A 23,733-nucleotide genomic window follows, 5' to 3' on the forward strand; every position below is an offset into this window, starting at 1 on the left:
AAAACAATAGCCTGTAACAAAATATTTATACAATACACATGATGGACAAAGAGGAAAGGTCCCACGATAACAAGAGCCCCTACAAACTAACAGGAAAAAAACAAACTAGTCCAGGCATACCCAAAAAGGACACAGAAAGACACACTGAAAATCCACAAATTGCTGGAAAATATGTTGCAGGATGCATAGCTTCTAATTGTAATTGAAATGGAGGTGAAAATATTTTTTAGCTATCAAATTAACAAACTTTGATCCCAGCACTTTGGGAGGCCAAAGCCAGAGGATCGATTCAGGCCAGGGGTTCAAAACCGGCCTGGGTAACATAGGGAGATCATGTCTCTACAAAAAATAAATTTAAAAATTAAAAAAAAAAAAACTGGCAGAGTAATGATTACAGCGTAATCCACTTTGATTTAAATGTTAAATTTATAAATATTTATATAATTTCAAAGAAAGAATACAAGAATACATTGGTTATTGGTTAGCCCAAGAGATTACTGATATGGTCTGGCTCTGTGTCCCCACCTAAATCCCATCTTGAATTGTAATCCAAATTGGAATCCCCACATATTAGGGAAGGGAGGTGATTAGATCATGGGGACGGGTCCCCCATGCTGTTCTCCTGATCCTTGCTATGCTTTAGCAAAGAGACTGGCAGCGTTTTGACCCTGCCCTAGAGATCTGTGGAACTTTGAACTTGAGAGAGATGATTTAGGGCATCTAGGGGAAGAAATTACTAAGCAGCAAAGCATTCAAGAGGAAGCAGAGCATAAAAGTGTGGAAAATGGCCGGGCGCAGTGGCTCACGCCTGTAATCTCAGCACTTTGGGAGGCCGAGGTGGGCAGATCACTTGAGGTAAGTCGAGACCAGTCTAGCCAACATGGTGAAATCCTGTCTCTACAAAAATACAAACATTAGCCAGGCATGATGCCGGGTGCCTGTAATCCCAGCTACTCGGGAGGCTGAGGCAGGAGAATTGCTTGAACCCAGGAGGCAGAGGTTGCAATGAGCTGAAATCATGCCACTGCACTCTAGCCTGGGCAACAGAGCGAGATTCCATCTCAAAAAAAAAAAAAAGTGTGGAAATTTGCAGTCTGACAATGTGAAAAGAAAAACCCATTTTCTGAAGAGAAATTCAAGCTGGCTGCAGAAATTTGCAAAAGTAACAAGGAGCCCAATTCCAAGACAATGGGGAAAATGTCTCCAGGGCATATCAGAAACCTTCACAGCAGGCCCTCCCATCACAGGCCTAAGAGGGAAAAATGGTCCTGGGCTGGATCCAGGGCCCCCGATGTGTGCAGCCTTAGGACTTGGTGCCCAGCCACTCCAGCCATGGCTAAGAGAGGCCAAGGTACACAGCTCAGGCTGTGCCTTCAGAGGGTGCAAGCCCCAAGCCTTGGCAGCTTCCATGTGGTATTGAGCCTGTGGGTGCATAGAAGTAAAGAATTGAGGTTTGGAAACCTCCACCTAGATTTCAGAGGAGGTATGCAAATGCCTGGATGGCCAGCCAGAAGTTTGCTGCAGGGGTGGAGCCTTTATGGAGAACCTCTACTAATGCATTAAGAAGGGAAATATGGGGTCGGAGCCCCACACAGAGTCCCCACTGTGGTACTGCCTAATGGAGCTGTGAGAAGAGGGCCACCATCCAGAATCCAGAATGGCAGATCCTCCTGCAGCTACATCGTGTGCCTGGAAAAGATGCAGACACTCAACGCCAACCTGTGAAAGCAGCCAGGAGGGGGGATATACCCTGCAAAGCCACAGGGGCAGAGCTGCCCAAGGCCGTGGAAGCCCACCTCTTACATCAGTGTGACCTGGATGTGAGACACGGAGTCAAAGGAGATAATTATGGAACTTGAAAGTTTTATGACTGGCCTATTGGATTTCAGACTTGCATGGGGCCTGCAGCCCCTTGGTTTTGGCCAATTTCTCCCATTTCAAACGGGTGTATTTACCCAATGCCTGTACCCCCATTGTATCTGGGAAGTAACTAACTTCTTTTGATTTTACAGGCTCATAGGTGGAAGAGACTAGATTTTGTCTCAGATGAGATTTTGGACATAGACTTTTGAGTTAATGCTGAAATGAGTTAAGACTTTGGGGAACTGTTGGGAAGGCATAATTGTGTTTTGAAATACGGGAAAGATGAGATTTGGGAGGGGCCAGGGGCAGAATGATATGGTACAGCTCTGTGTCCCCACACAAATCTCATCTTGAATTGTAATCTTAATTGTAATCCCCACGTATTGGGGGAGGGACGTCATGGGAGGTGATTAGATCATGGGAGGGATTACCCCATGCTGTTCTCCTGATAGTGAGTCCTCAGAAGATCTGATGGTTTTATATGGGCTTTTCTCCTCTTTACTCTGCACTTCTGTCTCCTGCCACCATGTGAGGGAGGACATGTTTGCTTTCCTTTCCACCATCATTGTAAGTTTCCTGAGGCCTCCCCAGCCATGCAGAACTGTGAGTCAATTAAACCTCTTTCCTTTATAAAATACCCAGTCTCCGGTATTTTTTCATAGCAGCATGAACAAACTAATACCAGTACCATGTTCAGGCTTTTTTTAAATATCTTTGTACTGTTTGTTCTGTCATACGAACACGTCACTTCTGATCAGAAAACTCTGCAATTAAATTAGTTTAGGTGTAAAAATCAGAGTGACATTAGCATGGTGACGTTATCAGTAATGTTTTTACACATTGTTAAATTGTTGATTTAAAAGCAATTTTTAAAATAAGTCCAAAAATGTTTAAAATTTAAACACATCTTTTAAAAAAACTGAACAAAACCAAAGCACACTTCTGCTTTGATCTCCTGACCTCTGGAATGTAAGGTTTAACTTAACTGGGCAAAGCCCTCTCACACACAGCCAAGCAACATGGGCCTGGTCACTTCCCAGCTTGCTCAATTTTTCTGATATGGCAGGAAAACAACAGGTGCTTAATAAGTGCTGGTGGGCCCATTAGCCGGAGTATAAACTGCTGCAGTAACTTGACAATTAACTATCAAATTTCAAAATGCACATACTCTCAACCTAGCAATTTCCTGTGGGAAAATATATTCTGCTGAATCATTTACATATATTTGCATACATGTGCCTTCAATGCAGCACTGCTTATCACAGCAAGAAACCAGGAACTGGAAATGACCTTGATAGCCACCAACAGGGGACTGGGTGAATACATGGCTCAGCCATTTAACAGGCAAATGGGTGGCTTCTGGAAAAAAAAAAAAAAAAGTTGATTGGATTGGCTTTTACTTTCAATTTGCATGGGCTTAAAATGGTAAGAAAATCAACACTGGTTAAGTGAAGAGAACAAGTGACAAAACAGTATTTAAAATATCCAACTAGGGAGGGAAAAAATGAATATGTAAACACATACACGCAAAGGAACACACTCTTGCATATACATTTGCATATACTTGAAACTTTTCTCGAAAAACACCCAAGAAACTATCATCAACGAAACCATCATCAACAACGGCTACTTCTGGGAACAAAGGGCAGGGTGGGAACATACTAAAACTTTTCCTTTTCCCTTTATATTCTTCTAGAATATTCACCTTAAAGTATTAGCATCATCAACAAAGTTGCAGTACAAGATCTTCCTCCTGCAATCGGCCAGATCAATTCAACAACATCTTGTTTTAAAAGAAGAGTTTTCTAGCAACCTATAGAAAGTCCTCTTAACCACAGGAAAAGAGTACCTCATCATCTTACTAACAAGCCTTTGGCGGAGAATCAGAGGCAACTGGGGAGTGGGGAAACCCAAGTTGGTCTTGATCGCAAACATTTCCATTAAGGTTCTGAGAAAGAGAAAAGACCCATAAAACAATATAAACTGAATTTTTAAGTCCTGAGATTCAGCAGGGCGTAGCACCTCATGCCTGTAATCCCTTCACTTGGAAGGGCCAAGGTGGGTGGACCGCTTGAGCCCAGGAGTTCGAGACCAGCCTGAGCAGCATAGCAAGACCCTGTGTATTTAAAAAAAAAAAAAAAAAAAAAAAAACCTGAGATTCATTCAAACATAAACAGATCAGAAGGTTCTTGCTTCTGCCAGGGTCCATGCATTGCTCTACTTCCTTGCTGAGCTGGTAAGTGCCTTCCCTGGAAATTCCAGGACCACAAGCCATTATGTTAGTGCTTTATGCATTTTGCTGAATGCTCCAAGCGAGATTTTTATGAGATGGGCTCTGCAGTTCCTTTGAGTTAAACTCCTCAATACTTTAACCACACCATGATCCTCCTCAAGGCCTATGCACATTCTCTTCCTACTCTGGGACTCCCTTCCCCCACATCCTTGCATGGCCACCTTTGCCACTGAGCTCTGGGGTCAAACCTCACCACCTCCGAAAGGCCTTCTGTGGACATCCCTCCGTAGTAGTTTGCACCTCACCCAGTTCTTCCCGGTTCAAGTCTTTGCAGCACTTCCCAGCATCTGAAATCATTTCCATCACCCTCAGTGTAAACCCCATGACAACGTGGGCCTGGTCTGTCCTGTTCACTGTTGTATCCTCAGTGTCTAGAGCAGCAGCAGCACATAGTAGCTGCCCAATTAATAATGACTGAATAAATGAATAAATGAAAACCAGTGTGGGAAGAACAATACAATGAACCCAGGGGTATCAAAGACCACACAAGGCTGGGCGTGGTGGCTCACACCTGTAATCCCAGCACTCTGGGAGGCCGCTTGAGCTCAGGAGTTCAAGACCAAACTGGGCAACACAGTGAAACTCCATCTCTACAAAAAAAATACAAAAATTAGCTGGGTGTGCTGGTACATGCCTGTAGTCCCAGCTACTTGGGGGGGTGAGTTGGGAGAGTCACTTGGCCTGGGAGGTCGAGACTGCAGTGCAGTGGTGCAATCAGCTAGGGTGACAGAACAAGACCCCAGCCACCAATCAATCAATCAAATACTGCACAAATTTCTCGTACTGGGAAGACTTAGGCATCATACATATTCTCCAAGCAAGTATTACCTAGGAGGCCAGTAAAAGGTAGACTGAGGTTCCTCAGAGAATAAACTCACAGAGAGGAAGATAAAAGCTCCATAAAAATCTCAATTACTACTTGAGGGTTACAGGATGCTAGCCTAGATCCTCCCTCCCTAAAACGAGGTTTCTCAGAGAGAAAACTCAGAGTAAGAGAAAACCTCCATAAAAATCTCAATTCCTACCTGAGGGTTACAGGATGCTAGCCTAGGGCCACCCTCCCCGGTCATTAACACCTACTTTCCAGAACCTGGCAACCTCCCCAGGAGATGAATCCCACAGTTAAACCAAGGGGACACTTAAGTGGAATCTCAACTTTGTAATTGTCCACTTCTCCTGGTGCACTTTAAAATGAAAGAGTAGAACTTCAAAGCTGATCTCTCAAGAAAGCCATTTTCAGCTGGGCATGGTGGCTCACGCCTGTAATCCCAGCACTTTGGGAGGCCGAGGCGGGAGCATCGCTTGAGCCTGGAAGTTTGAGACAAGCCTGGGCAACATCGCGAGACCCTGCCTCTACAAAAAATACAAAAATTAGCCGGGTATGGTGGTGTGCACCTCTGGTCCCAGCTACCTGGGAGGCTAAGGTGGGAAGAAGATAGCTTCAGCCCAGGAGGTCGAGGCTGCAGTGAGCTATGATTGTGCCACTGCACTCCAGCCTGGGTGACAGAGGGAGACCCTGTCTCAAAAGAAAAAAGAAAAAGAAAGCCATTTTCGTTTTCCCAGCAGAGAATGAACTGTCACAACTCCAACTGGGAAAATGGAAAAAGGTAAAAAGACACAGCCCTCAGTAAAAAAGAAACTGCGGCAAGTTTCTTCTCTAGCTAATTGGAGTTTAACCTCCTTAACGTCTCATTAAGCTTCTCCAAGGCAACCCCAGTAAGCCAATTACACTAGAATCTCAACAGCCCACAACCTCTTAGGGAAATGCAGGATAAGGAGGAAGGTCTTGCTCCACGTTTCTCCCCCATATTCCTCCACACCAGTGGCTATGTGAGTTCACACCCCAGGGGACATATGGAAACATCTAAAGACATTTTCGGTTGTCACAACAAGGTGAGGTGCTACCAGCATCTACTAGGGGGTAGAGGCCAGGTTTGGGGTTAAGACTACGCTGCACAGAACGGCAACCAGGCCACAAAGAATGATGTGGCCTAGGTGTCAATAGGGCCCACACTGAGCAACTGTGCTCCATGTCCCCACCCACAAAATACAGCTTCCTCAAAGGCCCCGTTCAACCATTCAGCCTCTAAGAGGTAAGGGCAGGTCCACAGCACCACTCTACCCGCAGGGATGCTACCCTATCCCAGTTTTCTTGCTAAGCTGGGGGAAGCCTGCCTCAGGATGTCTGGCCATTAATTTTGGCAAAATGTTTGGGCAAGTTTTCACAAGCTGGAGTTGTACTGACCACACTAAGATCTGATCATCAAAGCTAGGCCTTACTTTGCCGTGAAAATCTGAAGCCAACGTACCAATTAGATGCTTACTTCAAGGTTGGCCTGCAAAGCAGGAGATGCCAATTAAGATACCAATAGGTGCCAAGTGGGTTCCATCCATGAGAGAAGCATGCCAGGTGTGAGGAAGCACAATTTTAAAAAGGCAACAGGCCAGGAACGGTGGCTCATGCCTGTAATCCCAGCACTTTGGGAGGCTGAGGTGGGTGGATCACTTGAGGTCAGGAATTCCAGACCAGCCTGGCCAATATGGTGAAACCCCATCTCTACTAAAAATACAAAAATAAGCCGAGTGTGGTGGTGCGGGCCTGTAATCCCAGCTACTCGGGAAGCTGAGGCAGGAGAATCACTGGAACCTGGGAGGCAGAGGTTGCAGTGAGCTGAGATTCCACTATTGCACTCCAGCCTGGGTGACGAGCGAGACTTCGTTTCAAAAAAATAAAATAAAATAAAGGCAACAAATATTTGGCCTTAAAGCAACAATAGGGAGGGGTGGGGACTGCAGCAAACTGGAGCAACTCAGAAGTGGACAGCCTCAGCAGACTACTACCATGTATAAATGTGGGCCTGGGGCTAGCAGAACTTCTGATTTTTCAAGGGAAGCCAGAAATCCAGATGTTTCTGTGAAATCTGCCAATCAATAAATATTGGAGGGTGGGCCACAGTGGCTCATGCCTGTAATCCCAGGACTTCAGGAGGCTGAGGCAGGCAGATCAGGAGGTCAAGAGATCGAGACCATGCTGGCCAACATGGTGGAAACCCCGTTTCTACCCAAAACACAAAAATTAGCTGGGTGTGGTGGCGTGCCCCTGTAGTCCCAGCTACTGGGGAGGCTGAGGCAGGAGAATCGCTTGAACTTAGGAGGCAGAGGTTGCAGTGAGCCAAGGTCGTGCCACTGCACTCCAGCCTGGCAACAGAGCAAGACTCCATCTCAAATAAATAAACAAACAAATAAAATTGGAAATCACGGTCATTCCTATAATTAAAATCAAGCCAAACCAGCACAGTGGTGAACAATATCTCACCCCTAGCTTGGAACTCATACCTCACTCAAATTCTAATGTAGACTGAGCCCCCACTGTGTGTGAGACACTGAGTCCTGGGAAAAGAGGGGTGGACAAAACCCTGTTCCGACCTTTCCAAGATGAAACAGAAGCTGTTTTGCCAGGCCCGGTGGCTCACACCTATAATCCCAGCAATTTGGGAGGCCAAGGCAGGCGGATCACCTGAGTTCAGGAGTTCACAACCAACCTGGGCAACATGGCGAAACCCTATCTCTACAAAAAACACAAAAATTAGCTGAGTGTGGTGGTGTGTGCCTGTAGTCCCAGCTACCTGGGGAGCTGAAGTGGGAGAATTGCTTGAGCCCAGGAGGTTGAGGCTGCAGGGAGCTGAGATCGTGCCACTGCACTCCAGCCTGGGTGACAGAGCAAGACCCTGTCTCAAAAAAATAAAATAAAAATTTAAAAAAGCCATCTGATGAGAAAGCTGGAGGACTCAGTTTATCTGAGTATCCATTCCAGACAGTTAAGTGATTATTTCATCCTTAAAATCCTTACGAAGAAGTTTCGACAACGTCCAAAAGCCACTGTAATGCTTCATGTCATTCATTCATTCAACAAACAGCTGACCCTTGAACAAGACACATTTAAACTGCACGGTTCCACTTATACTCAGATTATGCTTCTGCCTCTGCCATTCCTGAGACAGCAAGACCAACCCCTCCCCTTCCTCCTCCTCCTTAGCCTCCTCAACGTGAAGACAATGAAGATGAAGACCTTTATGATGATCCACTTTCACTTAATAAATAGTAAAAAATCTCTCTTATGAATTAACTTAACATTTTCTTTTCTCCACCTTGCTTCACTGTAAGAATGCAGTATAAAATATATACACAAGATATGAGTTAGGCCAAGTGCAGTGGCTCACACCTATAATCCCAGCACTTTAGGAGGCTGAGGCAGGTGAATAGCTTGAGGCCAGGAGTTTGAGACCAGCCTGGAAAACACAGCAAGATCCCCATTTCTATCAAAAAAATAACAACAGAATTAGTGTTATCACCTGCTTATGTTCTTGGTAAGGCTTCCAGTCAACAGTAAGCTGATAGTAGTTAAATTTTTAAGGAGTTGAAAGTTAGACCTGAATTTTCTTTTCTTTTTTTTTTTTTTTTTTTTTTTTGAGTCTTGCTCTGTCACACAAGCTGGAGTGCAATGGCGCGATCTCGGCTCACTGCAGTGTCCGCCTACCAGGTTCAAGCAATTCTCATGCCTCAGCTTCTCAAGTAGCTGGGATTACAGGCACCCGCCACCACACCCAGCTAATTTCTGTAGAGACAGGGTTTTACCATGTTGGCCAGGCTGGTCTCAAACTCCTGACCTCAAGTGATCTGCCTGCCTTGGCCTCCCAAAGTGCTGAGATTACAGGCATGAGCCACCACACCTGGCTAATTTTTGTAGAGATGGGCTTTCACCATCTTGGCCAGACTAGTCTCCAACTCCTGACCTCAGGTGATCCATCTGCCTCGACCTCCCAAAGTGCTGAGATTACAGGTGTAAGCCACTGCGCTGCATCCTCAATTTTCAACTACATGGGGCATCAGCACTCCTAACCCCTGAATTGTTCCAAGGTGAACTGTTATTTACTAAGCCCCAGGCACAGTTCTAGGTGCTGGGATTACAGCCATAAACAAACACAGGCCAAAATCCCTGCCCCTATGGAGCTGATCTTTTGGTGAGAGTTTACAGAGTAGGCACAATACTTAAGCAAAATATTACATGTATTAGAAGGCAGTAAGTGCTACTGGGGGTGTAGATGGGGGACAGAGATTTGCTAGTGGAGGGAAAGAACAGGATGCCTGAGGTGACACCTGAACAAAGTTTGAAGGTGAGGGACACAGCAGGTAGGAGAACCAGCAAGTGCAAAGGCCCTGAGGCAGAGGCAGGCCTGGCCACAAGTGTGGCTGGAGGAGAGTGAGACAGAAAGCAGCCAGAGAACAGGTCAGAGAGGCCAAGGGGACAGATGCTGCCCAGCCTTCGAGGCCACTGTAAGCCCTTTGGCTTCTACCCTCAAGGACATGGGAAACTACTGCAGGGTTTTAGTAGAAGAGGGACAGCTGGGCTAAGACTAGACTGTAGGGGTCAAGGGCAGAGTAGGCACAGCAGCGAAGAGGTGACTGTTTTCTTTTTTTCTTTTTTTTTTTTGAGACAGAGTCTCACTGTCACCCAGGCTGGAGCGTGGTGGCGAACTCTCGGCTCACTGCAATCTCCAACCCCACTGGGCTCAAGCGATTCTCCTGCCGCAGCCTCCCAAGTAGCTGGAATTACAGGCGCCCACCACCAGGCTCGGCTAATTTTTGTATTTTTAGTTGAGACAGGTTTTCGCCATTTTGCCCAGACTGGTCTCAAACTCCTGGCCTCAAATGATCCGTCTGCCTTGGCCTCCCAAAGTGCCAGGATTACAGTCATGAGCCACGGCACCTGGACTGAGGTGACTGTTCAAATCCAGAAATTGGCCAACAATGGCTTGAGCCAGAGTGGAAGTCGGGGAAGCCATGAGAAGCAGGCCGTTTGAGGCAACGGGCAACACGATTTGCTGACAGATGTGATAGGAATGGGAGAAGAAAACGAGAAGTCAAAGCTGGAGACTGAGATGGGAAGAGGAAGCTCACATTCTTTAGGAACATGGTCAGTGGGAGACACCTACATAGAGAGATCAGTTCCTAAAAGTTGTGTCCACAAACAGAAAACGTTTTTTTTTTTTCCCCCATCTACCACCAGGTCCCAAAGGCAACGCACCCCCTCCAGGCTATCACAAATAGAGCTTGTCCTCAAAGAAAGAGAACACGACCCTTCAGGAGAGTCTTGGCCAAAGGGACTGGCTGCAGCTGTCTTCTGCAAGGCACCCGGTGGCTGCAGTGGCTCCATTTGGCCAAGGAACCCTGAATCTGCTCCTGATTGGCCTGAATCACAAACCCATTTGGACCAGGAACCCTGAGTCCACTCCTACCCAGGCCTCTCCCGGGTCACCCTCATCTCCTCCCAAAGCCATTCACCTTGCTGCCTTGCACCCTGTCATGTCACCATCCTGGACCTCAGTGTCCACATCCATGAAATGGGGTGGGTGGAGGGGATGGCCCCCCAAGATCTGACATCTCTTTCCACTCTGACACTCCATAAGGAAGGGAGAGAGGAACGGTCTGGAAGGAGGGGCAGCCAAAAAGGGGGAAAACAGGCTGAGCATGGTGGCTCACGCCTGTAATCCCAACGCTTTGGGAGGCTGAAGCAGGTTGACCACTTGAGGTCAGGAGTTCAAGACCAGCCTGGCCAACATGAGGAAACCCCGTCTCTACTAAAAATACAAAAATTAGCCAGGCGTGGTGGTGGGCACCTGTAATCCCAGCTACTCAGGAGCCTGAGGCAAGGGAATCACGTGAACGCCAGGCAGAGGTTGTAGTGAACCGAGATCACACCACTGCACCCTAGCCTGGGTGACACAGCAAGACACCAGACACCATCTCAAAATTAAAAAAAAAAAAGGGTGGGGAGGGGAAAACAGAGGAAGTAGGAGAAGGCTAAGGGATGGATTTGAAAACCAAAGCCACACTTGGAGGAGGGGAAAAAATTGGCTCTTTGTAGACTGTGGTTGAGCCAAGGGGAAGAATTAAACCAGGGATCAGACTGACTCCAAGGCCCAGACCTAGCCCCGAGAGGAATTTCTAATAGCTTCTAAGATATTCTTCCTTGGCGGCTAAGTCAGATATTCAGGGGGTTACTGAGTTGGTGGATGCCACAGAGCATCTCGGAGGTGCACATCAACCCTGGGACCAGCTCACTCCATCGACGGTGATACACACCTGCAGCTTCCTTCTGGTCTTCTCCAGTGGCAGTTGGTGCAACAGCAAAAATTAACTGGAGAATTCCAGGTGGTAACAACCGCTGATCTTTACTGAGCGCTGTGTGCCAACCAGCAACATTTTAAGTCCTTGCTAAGGATTCACTCTTATTCCTCAAGTCACCGCTATTCACTAGGTACTGTGTTATCCCACATAGGGAAACTGAGGCACGGAGAGAAGTAACCTGCCTCAACAGCAGAGGCGAATTTGCTCTGAGCCACCACACTATACTGCTTAATACCAAGTTGTTTTCTCTGCTTTTCCATAATTTCCAATTTTTCTACACAGGGCCTGAAACACAATTTTTTTTTTTTCTTTTGAGACAGTCTCTCTGTCGCCCAGGTTGGAGTGCAGTGGTGCAATCTCAGCTCACTGCAATCTCTTCCCAGGTTCAAGCAATTCTCCTGCCTCAGCCTCCCAAGTAGTTGGAATTACAGGCATGAATCACCAGGCCCAATTAATTTTTGTATTTTTAGTAGAGATGGGGTTTCACCATGTTGGTCAGGCTGGTCTCCAACCCCTGACCTCAGGTGATCCGCCTGCCTTGGCCTCCCAAAGTGCTGGGATTACAGGCATGAGCTACTACACCTGGCCCTCTTTTTTTTTTTTGAGACAGGGTCTCAGTCTGTGGCCCAGACTGGAGTGCAGTGACCGTGATCTCAGCTCATTGCAACCTCCACCCCCTCACAGCCTTCAAGTGATTCTCGTGCCTCAGCCTCCCTAGTAGATGGGACCACAGGTGCTGCACCACCATGCCTGGCTTTTTTTTTTTTTGTATTATTAGTAGAAACGGGGTCAATCCATGTTGCCCAGGCTGGTCTCGAACCCCTGACCTCAAGCGATCCGCCTGCCTCAGTCTCCCAAAGTGCTGGGATTACAGGCGTGAGCCACTGCACCCGGCCTGTTTTTTTTTTTTTTTAAATGAACTCACAAAACGGCCCAGGCCCATTTTTCCAACCATCATTCCAACATCAACCACAAAGCGGCACCTCCTACCAGTCCCACCCCCATCTCCAGAGACCCGCCCCCATGAGAAAAGAAAGCCAAGGGCTGCTGTGCCCTGTCCTCAGGCCCTATTTTCCATTTTGATAGCAAAGTTCTCCTTTTCTCTTCGCAGAGCATCTGTCTGAGTAAAGGTCAACAGAACCCTTATCATGGGCCATTTTCACCTTCTGGGTTTCCTGGACGTTTCCTGTGGCTCAGAGGCAGACAGTGGCCCAGGAACAAAGCTCTGACAGGGTCACGCGAGGCCCACTAACCTTGACTTCTAAGCACATGACCTTGGTCACAACAGGAGCCAGGCACCAGTGCCTCACTGCCTTTCCACAGCCCAATCCCATCCCCACCAGCTGAAGAAAAGGGGAATCCAAAGGAAGAACAAGGAGCTTGAAACACACAACTTCATCTTTGGAAAAAATAATATTTAATACTAACCATTGTTTATCTCCGTGCAGGGCACAAGCTGAGCCATTTACAAGATTAACTCACTGACTCTTCACAACAACCCAAGAAGGCTGCCACATTTTTGGCTCCTGTCCCATTTTATAGATGAGGAAAGTGAGGCACACAGAGAGAAAGTGGCTTACTCAAGGTCACACAGTTATCTGACTGCCTGGGAGGCCAGTCGCTCCTGGCCTGGCACACACTACCCTGAAAAACACAAAAACAGCCAGGCACAGTGGCTCATCCCTGTAATCTCAACACTTTCAGAGGCCGAGGCAGGAGGACTGCTTGAGCTCAGGAGTATGAGACCAGCCTGGGCAATATAGTGCGACCGTGTCTCTACGAAAAATACAAAAATTAGCTGGGCGTGGTGGCATACGCCTATAGTCCCAGGTACTCGGGAGGCTGAGTTAGGAGGATCACTTGAGCTGGGGAGGCAGAGATTGCAGTAAGCTGAGATCGCTCCACTGCACTCCAGCCTGGATGACAGAATGAGACTCTGACTCAAAAAAGAAAAAAAAAATAAGAAAGAAAAACGCAACAACTACCTACTTTCTAGCTTTCAGTTAATTATATTTCAATTTTCCCACTCAGGCCCCAGTTGCCTCCTCTCGACTTCTGGTTCCAGGGCACCTCCAGCAAGTCTTGGAATCCAGACAGCAGGAAATATGCAAGGTCAAACACGGGGATGGGGTACCTACCAGAGGCAGAATCAGCTACAATTACCCCCAAGCAAAACCCAACCACCTGGCAATTTCTGTGGCAAAAAGTCCTTAACGAAGGAAAAAATAAAAATAAAAAACAAAACAAAAATTAAAAAAAAATTACAACTGGACGTCGTGAATGAGTTTCTTAACATAAACAAAGCGCACCCCAAACATACTCATTAGCCATCAACTACCAGTTGCCATCAATAAAATACGTCCTGATACAAAACCTCATGGATGTTCACCCTGTTTTGCCCCCTCCTCAATTCAGGAGAAGAAAATAAGAAAATATTCTGGAATTCACAGCAACATGAACCCAGATCACCATGTGAATCTTTGCAAAAAAAAAAAAAAAATCTTGCTGTTACTACACCTGGTGCCAAGGGATCCACAGATTTTCCTCTCTCTTCTAAGCAAAGTCCAACTGCAAGGAGGCTCCCGGACCCTCAAGGCAAAGTCCGTGTTCTATTTCCACCCCTGGGGTCACTCTCCAACCCCACTGGCTTAAAATGGGAAACATATCAAAGTGTGGTAGGTTATTAAACACAATGATACCCTACTAAGAAAACAAACAAAACCAAACCCTCCAATGGGGCCCTGGAGGATGACTTTTCAACACTCCAAATGCAGCCCTCAAGGAAAGGCCGGCAAAACAGGACAAGAAAGTATTTTTGGATGCTAATCACCAGCTCCTAAGAACCAAGGCTGTTTCTCCTGATTCCTAAACAAAAGAGAAGACAAACAGTCTTGTCCAGATTTGCCTACTGCTTTCACCAACAATCAAGACAGCACCACACACAAGTGCCTTCCTAGAACAAAGAGGCAAATCACATCACGGAGAAGGTGAAGCCCAAAAGACTGGGGTTTAAACCACAGAAAGTGGACTCCGGACACCCAGTCAGGCTCCGCAGGCCCCGTTACAGAAGAAAACTTGCCACGGTTAAATCTAAGGGGCATCCCCAGAGAGGAGCTCCACGTGTTTCAGGGAAGGGAGGGCAGGACCACAGCTACCAGGGTCCTGGGCGTCCTCAGCTGCACCCCAAGTCTGACCCGAGCCAAGGGTCAGGTGGGGCACGTCAAGGGTGAACATCCCACTTCTTCCCTGGTTCCCCCAAACTTCCCCCGCAGTATTTAAGCAGAAAGAACAAAAAAGACAAAGCTAGGTAACCACAAAAGAGTAATGCGGCTTATACAACAACTTTGGGGAGACAACGAAAGTCCCTTTCTACAATCTAAGCCCCTCCCCAGCTCACCCCGTTGGTCATGGAGTATTTTTCGTGAAAGGGGTGACCCTAACCACAAAAAAGATGGGAAAACAGAAAGAGAGACACCCCTCTTCCCGCCCCCCCATCTCTAACGTCTCCTTCCCTGAAAGGTTTTTAGAGACGGGAACCCCAAAACAGGCAGGCCTCCTCATGGAGGCTCTGACCCGACCCTCCCCTCCAAAACCCCAGGGCTGGGCACACGGCACCCCCACGCTCTGCTCCGCAGGAACTGAGTCACCCAAGTTTTCCCCCATGCCTTGCACCCCCGAAAGGGGCTGGGCCGCCGGCGACGTGTGGGTCCCGGGCCCCCCAGGCCGGCAGCACAGCGGGGAGCGGGGTGCCCCGGGCGGCTGCGGGCCCGGTGCTTTCCCTCCCCGCCGGCCTCCCTCCTTTCCTCCGTCCCGCCGGCCTCACGCAGCCTCCCGCACGTACCCAGAGCGGGTCGGAGCCATTGGCGCTGCAGAAGCCCCGGAGCGCCATGCGGGTGGCGCGGGCGGCGGCGGGTGATCCGGCCCGGCTGCTGGCTGCGGCGGCCGCCCCACAGGGAGCCGGGGCCCGGGCCGCAACGCCGCCTGGTTGGCCCGCGCGTCACGGGGAAGCGGCGGCCCCGCCCCGCCCCGGCGCCCGCTCACCTCGCGCTTCTCGGCGTGGACAGCCTGACCCGCCACCTCTCGGCGCCGCGGGCCTGGACCCCGCACCACCCCCACCCCAGATCCTCCAAGGCCTAGGCCCACCCACTCGCGGACGGGCCTGGGGAGCGTTGGCTCGCCTTCCGGAAGCGCCTGGGATCTTTGGAGCCACACACCCTGCGACCACTTTTCAAATCCTGTTTAAGGACAGTATCCGTCACCAGGGGAAAATAACGTGAACGGAGTCCCCTGCCTGCCTGGAGTGTGCCGGTCACCTTAACCGCGCCCTTATTTCATCCTGTAAAGTCTCCACTTTCATGAAGGAAGAAACCCAGGTGCAGAGAGGTTGAGCGATTCCCTCTGCCCAGGGTCACCTGGCTAGTCACTTGCAGGGCTGAGATTTGAACCTGGTCCGCTGACTCCAAAGCTGACTCACACAAAGGAGGTGGATACTGTTACTCACCTACCTTTTACACATGGGGAAACAGGTTCGGAGAGGCGAAGTGACTTGCCCGAGGTCACACAGTTAGCAAGGAGTGAAAGTGGAAGTGAGATTCAAACCCATGAGCAGCCAGATTCCAGAGCACTGATGACCCAGAGGGCGCCAGTCTCCATCACTAACAGCTGTTGACCTCACCTGTGTGCAGAGCGCCTTTGCTTCTTCTCAACCTCTTTAAGCATCACTTAGAAATAACCAGGTTATTGATCCTCACCTCAGAGGTAAGGAAACTGAAGCCTGGAGGCATGATAATCATAGGCCAGGCATGGTGGCTCATGCTTGTAATCCCAGCACTTTGGGAAGCCAAGGCGGGCCCATCACTTGAGGTCAGGAGTTCAAGACCAGCCTAGCCAACATAGCAAAACCCTGTCTCTACTAAAAACACAAAAATTAGCTGGGCGTGGTGGCGGGCACCTGTAGTCCCATCTACTTGAGAAGCTGAAACAGGAGAATCACTTGAACCTGGGAGGCAGAGGTTGAAATGAGCTTAGATCACACCACTGCACTCCAGCCTGGGAAACAGAGCAAGACTCCGTCTCAAATAATAATTAATATGCATTCACAGTGACAAGGCTTCCTAAGGCTGTGTTCTTAGCAATTTACACAAATTAACTTGTGCAATCCTCACAACCCCATGAGGTAAGTAGTAGTATTATCCCCATTTTGCAGATCAGGAGACTAAGGCCCAGAAAGACAGAGTAAATCGTCAGGGATTATTTAGATGGTGAGTGATTAAGCCAAACTTTGAACCCAAGAAGTCTGGCCAGGGAGGTGGGAAGTCTATAATACCATCCATTGCGCCATATTGCTTTTGAACTGTTTCATAGGCAGACAGGCACAGACAGAGGAGCTAGGGCGAGGCCGCAGAGTGTAAATTTCACTGTGATACCAGCGATGCCTTCGTTTTCCCCTCTCCTTAATCTCCTGCCTAATGTGGGTTTCCGCAACACGTGCACACAACAGCTGCACAAAAAAAAAAAGAAACAGTGTGTCCATTTGAGACACCCCCCTCCCCCCCGCCGCAAAGGACCTAGCCAGGGAAGGAGGAAGGTAGATAGGATTGTTTTCTGTGATTTTTTTATTGGCCCAGGTCCCCCAAGGGTGAATGAGTTTCTAAGGGATACTTTCATGTAATAATGCCAGTTATGCTGTTGCTTGACCTTTATACTGTCAACAAAGATTTATTGAGCATTTACTATATGCCAGATGTCTTGCTAGGAACAAGATAAAATTGCTACTCTTATACAGCTTAAAGGATTGGGATTTTTTTGGATTGGGATTTTTTAAGTGTTTCCTATGGTAAGATGGCAGATGTTAATCAAATATTATATTTTTGAAAGGGTATTTACAGGCCTGAAGCAGTGACTCACGCATGTAATCTCAGTGCTTTGGGAGGCCGAGGTGGGAGGTTCATTTGGCTCAGTGCTTTGGGAGGCCCGAGGTGGGAATTCAAGGCTGCAGTGAGCTATGATCGCACCACTGCACTGCAGCGTGGGTAACACAGAGATCCTGTCTCAGGAAAAAAAAAAAAAGGCAGAGAAAGGAAGATATGTACAACTATGGTGACAGCTAGAAAGAAAAAGTGGTAGCCGGACATGGTGGCTCACACCTGTAATCCCTGCACTTTGGGAGTCCAAGGCAGGCAGATCACTTAAGGTCAGGAGTTCGAGACCAGTCTGACCAATGGTAAAACCCCATCTCTACTAAAAATACAAAAATTAGCTGGCTCTGGTGGCAGGCACCTGCAAGCTCAGCTACTCGGGAGGCTGAGGCAGGAGAATCACTTGAACCTGGGAGGCAGAGGTTCCAGTAAGCCAAGATCATGCCACTGCACTCCAGCCTGGGCGACAAAGCAAGACTCTATCTCGAATAAATAAATAAATAAATAAATAAATAAATAAATAAATAAATAAAATACAAAAATTAGCTGGACGTGGTGGTGGGTGCTTGTAATCCCAGCTATTTAGGAAGCTGAGGCAGGAGAATCACTTGAACCCAGGAGACGGAGGTTGCAGTGAGCTGAGATGGCCCCACTGCACTCCAGCCTGGACGACAAAGTGTGACTCCATCTCATAAACAAAAATAAGTGGGCAAAAGTGGGTCTAAGTTAGCAATTTATACCACCCCTGCTGGGGGTGGAAGTCAGAGAAGGCTTCCTGGAGGAACAGGCTTTCAAACTGGGATACAAGGAACGCGTCTGGGTTCCTTGGGCCTGGGTTGTGTTTTGGGCAGAAGAAAACAGTTTATAGCAAAGTTATGAAGCAGGGAGGGTCCTTGGAGGAAACTGAAGACAGCCTGGGTGGCAGGAACCCAGAGAAGGAAGCAAAAGAAATCCATCTGGAGCAGGAGGGGTCAGAAGGAGCCAGGGCAGGCAGGTACCCGTCGGCCAAGGGAGGGGCAGCGGGAACCACTGGTGGGTTTTAGGCAGGACACAAGACAGAGTTGGATTTCTTTCCATGTTTTATTCATTCACTCTTTATTCATCCTTTCAACAAATATTTATTAAGCAAGCACATGAAAACATGCTCAACATCATTAGTCATCAGGGAAATGCAAATAAAACCCCAGTGAAATACCATCATACACCCACCAGAGTGACTGGAAACAAAGACTGAAAATTCCAAGTGCGAAGACGTGGATTAACTGGAAAAGGCACGCTCTGTTGGGAGGTGTATAAAGTGGCTTAACTGCTTTGCAAAACTCACAATTTGACCGGGTGCAGTGGCTCATGCCTGTAATCCCAGCACTTTGGGTGGCCAAGGCAGGTGGATCTCTTGAGCTCAGGCGATTGAGACCAGCCTGAGCAACATGGTGAAACCCCACCTCTACAAAAAATACAAAAAGGTGGGCACCAAGGTGGGCGGATTGCCTGAGCTCAGGAGTTCAAGACCAGCCTGGCTGACATGAGGAAACCCCATCTCTATTAAAAATACAGAAAATTAGGCAGGCATGGTGGCACATGCCTGTAATCCAAGCTACTCGTGAGGCTAAGGCAGGAGAATTGCTTGAACCCGGCAGGCGGAGGTTGCAGTGAGCTGAGATCGCACCACTGTGCTCCAGCCTGGGCAACAGAGTGAGACTCTGTCTCAAAAATAAATAAAATAAAATAAAATAATACAATACAATACAATATAAAATAAAATAACCTGGGCATTGTGGCACACGCCTGTAGTCCCAGCTACTTGGGGAGCTGAGGCACAGGAGTCACTTGAACCCAGGAGGCACAGTTTGCTCTGAGCCAAGATCAAACCACTTCACTCCAGCCTGGGTGACAGAGCGAGACTCCATCTCCAAAAAAAAAAGAAAACTAACAATTTGTGCTAAAGTGAAACATACAAGTACATAGTGACACAGAAATTCCACTCACCTCCAAAAGAAAGGTGAGCTTACATCCACCAAAACACATCTACAAAAAATGTTCATAATTAGCAACAATATGTACGAATCCCACAAAACATAACAAACAGCAAAACAAGCCAGACACAAAAGAGCATATTTGCCATGATCTCATTTACACGATGTTCATCATAGGTAAAACTAATATACATTATTCAAGAGCCAGGCACTGTGGCTCATGTCTATAATACCAGCAATCTGGGAGGCCCAGGCAGGAGGATTGCTTCAGGCCAGAAGTTTGAGACCAGCCTGGGCAACATAGTGAGACCTCATTTCTACAAAACAAATTTCTTTTTTTTTTTTATTTTTCGAGACAGACTCTCGCCCTTTTGCCCAGGTTGGAGTGTGGAGGCATGATCTCGGCTCACTGCAACCTCTGCCTTCCGGGTTCAAGTGATTCTCCTGCCCCAGTTTCCCGAGTAGCTGGGATTACAGGTGCATGCCACCATGCCTGGCTAATTTTTTGTATCTTTAGTAGAGACGGGGTTTCACCATGTTGGCCAGGCTGGTCTCAAACTCCTGACCTTGTGATCCGCCCGCCTCGGCCTCCCAAAGTGCTGGGATTACAGGTGTGAGCCACCATGCCTGCCTCAACAAAACAATTTTAAAGATTAGCTGGGCATGTTGGCACATACCTTTGGTCCTAGCTACTCAGGAAACTGAGATAGGAGAATTGCTTGAGCCCTGGAGTTCCAGACTGCAGTGAATTGTGTACGATTGCAACACTGCACTCCACCCTGGGCAACAGAGGTAGACCCTGTCTCTGAATAATAATAATAATAACATGTTGATCAAAGTCAAAATAGGAAGAAATGTCCTAGGGAGATGGAAATGTTCTGTAACTTGATTCGGTGGTAGTTATGTGGTTTTAAACATACACACAAAAGTACACACACACACACACACACACACACACACACATTTATATTTTAAAATTCATTGAGCTTGGCTGGGTGCAGTGGCCCATGCCTGTAATCCCATCCATCACTTTGGGAAGCCAAGGTGGGTGGATCACTTGAGGTCAGGAGTTCAAGACCAGCCTGGCCAACATGGTGGAACTGCATCTCTACTAAAAATACATAAATTAGTCGGGTGTCCTGGTGCACGCCTGTAATGCCAGCTACTCTGGAGGCTGCAGCAGGAGAATCACTTGAACCCAGGAGGCAGAGGTTGCAGTGAGCCAAGATCGAGCCACTGCACTCCAGCCTGGGCAACAGAGCCAGACTCCATCTCAAAAAAAAAAAAAAAAAAAAAAATCATCAAAAGGACATTTAAAGCTGCTGTACTTTGCTCTATGAAAGTTAAACTCAATTAAAAAATTTTTTTTGAGCTATGATCTTGCTCTTGCTCTGTTGCTCAGGCTAGAGAGCAATATGCTCACTGCAGCCTCAAACTCTTGGACTCAAGCAATCCTCCTGCCTCAGCCTCCCAAGTAGCTGTAACTATGGGACACACCACCACGCCTGGCTAATATTTTTTGTAATATTTTTGTAAAAAGGGATCTCACTACGTTACCCGAGTTGGTCTCGAACTCCTGGCCTCAGGCGACCCTCCTGCCTTTGCCTCCCAAAGCACTGGGATTACAGGCATGAGCCACTGTGCGCAGCCTCAATTAAAAATTGTAAAGTAGAAAATAAATAAATGTGAGCCGGGCACGGTGGCTCACGCCTGTAATCCCAACACTTTGGGAGGCTGAAGCAGGTGGATTACCTGAGGTCAGGAGTTCAAGACCAGCCTGACCAATACGGTGAAACACCGTCTCAACTAAAAATACCAAAATTAGCCAGGCATGGTGGCGCATGCCTGTAATCCAAGCTACTCAAGAGGTGGAGGCAGGAGAATCACTTGAACCCAGGAGGCGGAGGTTGTGGTGAGCCGAGATGCCACCACTGCACTCCAGTCTGACAGACAGTGAGACTCCATCAAGGAAGGAAGGGAGGGAGGGAGGGAGGGAGGAAGGAAGGAAGGAGGGAGGGAGGGAGGGAGGGAGGGAGGGAGGGAGGGAGGGAAGGAAGGAGCAAGAGAGAAGGACAGAGAGAAAGAAAGAAGGAAAGAAAAAGAAAGAGAGAGAGAAAGAGCGAGAGAGAAGGACAGAGAAAGAAAGAAGGGAGGGAGGGAGGGAAGGAGGGAAAGAAAAGGAAAGAAAGAAAAGCAAGAAAGAAATTTATTGCGAGTCTCCTGTGTGCCGGATACTGTATTAAGTGCTGTAGACACAGGAGTGACCAAAACAAAGAAGGAAGTAATTATAGACCAAACAAATTAGTCTACCATTTTCCAAAAGCGGAAACTGGGTTTAGAGGGACGAAGTAATTTGTTCCAGATCCAGCAGCTGGGATGTGGCAGAGATAAGGCTCAGCTCTGTTCCTAACCACCAAGCCTCTCTGTGCAACTCTTTTAGCCGCAGGCTCAAACCACCCCCTTTGCCTTCTTTCTAAGCCCCTTCCTCCCCATTAGGGGCTGTCACAATGTAACAAACCCTTAGACCAGGAGACTCTGGGCCCTGCATCAAACCCACTCAACTGGCAGCAAAGTGATTCATGATTAAAATGCAAGATTTGGATTTTGGATTTCAAGCATCACTAAACTGGTAGGTGGCATAGAGAATGCCAGAGTTCCTCTTTTTATTTCCTGTAATCACAGCACTCTGTTCTTGTTCATTTATTTAGGAGTACTTTTCACTATTTGTAATCATTCGTTTATTTCTTTGCTCCATATGGCCTCCCCAGCCAGACTGGGAGCATTTTTATTATTATTATTATTTTTTAAGACAGAGTCTTGCTCTGTCGCCCAGGCTGGAGTGCAGTGGCAGGATCCTGGCTCATTGCAACCTCCGTCTCCCAGGTTCAAGCGATTCTCCTGCCTCAGCCTCTTAAATAGCTGGGACTACAGGCGCACACCACCATGCCCAGCTAATTTTTGTATTTTTAGCAGAGACGGGGTTTCACCATGTTGGCCAGGCTGGTCTGGAACTCCTGACCTCAAGTGATCTGCCCTCCTTGGCCTCCCAAAGTGCTAGGATTACAGGCGTGAGTGCCCGTCCCAGACTGGGACCTTGAAGCTGCTGCTACCTCTGACCTGAACTTCTGTACCTACCTCCTCCTTGGTTTCCCCACTTCCTTTCTTTCCCCACTACAATCAGAACCCCTCACAGCAGCCCCAGGGGACCTAGTAAAGCACCCTGCATGCAGCCTCCCATGGCCTCCCTTTGTCCTTGGTATAAAATCCTGCTGGAAAAAAATACAACAATTCTACTTCTAGGTATATAACCAAAATAAGTGAGGCCGGGCGCGGTGGTTCATGTCTGTAATCCCAGCACTATGGGAGGCCGAAGCAGGTGGATTACCTGAAGACATGAGTTCAATACCAGCCTGACCAACAAGGAGAAACCCTGTCTCTACTAAAAATATAAAATTAGCCAGGCACAGTGGCGCATGCCTGTAATCCCAGATACTTGGGAGGCTGAGGCAGGAGAATAGCTTGAACCCGGGAAGCAGAGGGTGTGGTGAGCCGAGATTGTGCCATTGCACCCCAGCCTGGGCATCAAGAGTGAACTCCGTCTCAAAAAAAAAAAAAAAGTAATGAAAGCAGGGGTTCGAACAGGTATTTGTGCACCCATGTTCACAGCAGCATTATTCACAGTAGCCAAAAAGTGGAAACAGGCTGGGTATGGTGCTTCCTCCCACCTTAGCTTCTCAAGGAGCTGGGATTACAGGTTGGCACCACCACGCCCAGCTAATTTTTGTATTTTTAGTAGAGATAGGGTTTTGCCATGTTGGCCAGGCTGGTCTTGAACTCCTGGCCTCAGGTGATCCGCCCACCTTGGCCACCCAAAGTACTGGGATTACAGGTGTGAGCCACCATGCCCGGCCACTTCTTCTTTTCTTACCATTTAATTATCCTAAGTTATATACAAGTCATATACCAGATGTATTTATGGTGTCTTGTAAGTATGCAAATCTTTTTCTTTTTCCCACTAGAATTTCAGCTCCACGATGGAGGGATTTAGCTATGTTTTGCTCGCTTATGTACTCAGAACACTTAGACCAGGGGTCAGCAAAGTTTTTCTGTAAAGAGTGAGATTGTAAATTTTTTAGGCTTTGCAGGCCCTGCAGTCTCTGCCACCATTTCTCACATCTATCACGGGAGTGCAAAGGCAGCCATAACAAATACATAAATGAGGCTGAGCGTGATGGCTCACACATATAATCCCAGCGCTTTGAGAGGCCGAGGTGGGAGGATTGCTTGAGCCCAGGAGTTCAAGACCAGCCTGGCCACCACGGACTAACCTTTAGTGAGAAAGTCAGCTTTATTCATTTATTGAAAACAAGGAAAGGCTGGATGGTAGCTCAGGCCTATAATCCCAGCACTTTGGGAGGCCGAGGCAGGGGGATCACTTGAAGCCAAGAGTTTGAGACCAGCCGGGGCAACATGGCAAAACCCCATCTCTACAAACAAT

General features: G+C 47.8%; 1 protein-coding gene across 3 annotated transcripts in view; it reads right to left on the reverse strand.

The window, feature by feature from the left end:
* LOC129468200 (multidrug resistance-associated protein 1-like) overlaps positions 1-23,733 on the reverse strand; it is a 113,498-nt gene that overhangs the window by 50,440 nt on the left and 39,325 nt on the right. The window contains exon 1 of one of the 3 annotated variants that reach the window (XM_063623816.1): positions 15,186-15,353. The exons of the other annotated variants lie outside the window; for them this stretch is intronic. Within the exon in view, the coding sequence (XP_063479886.1) occupies positions 15,186-15,233 (48 nt within the window). The 5' untranslated portion in view covers positions 15,234-15,353. Of the gene's footprint in view, positions 1-15,185; positions 15,354-23,733 lie in introns of those variants that run through there. 3 annotated transcript variants of the gene reach the window in all.

This window comes from Symphalangus syndactylus, chromosome 18 (genome assembly GCF_028878055.3).
Source record: "Symphalangus syndactylus isolate Jambi chromosome 18, NHGRI_mSymSyn1-v2.1_pri, whole genome shotgun sequence".
Classification (NCBI taxonomy): domain Eukaryota; kingdom Metazoa; phylum Chordata; class Mammalia; order Primates; family Hylobatidae; genus Symphalangus; species Symphalangus syndactylus.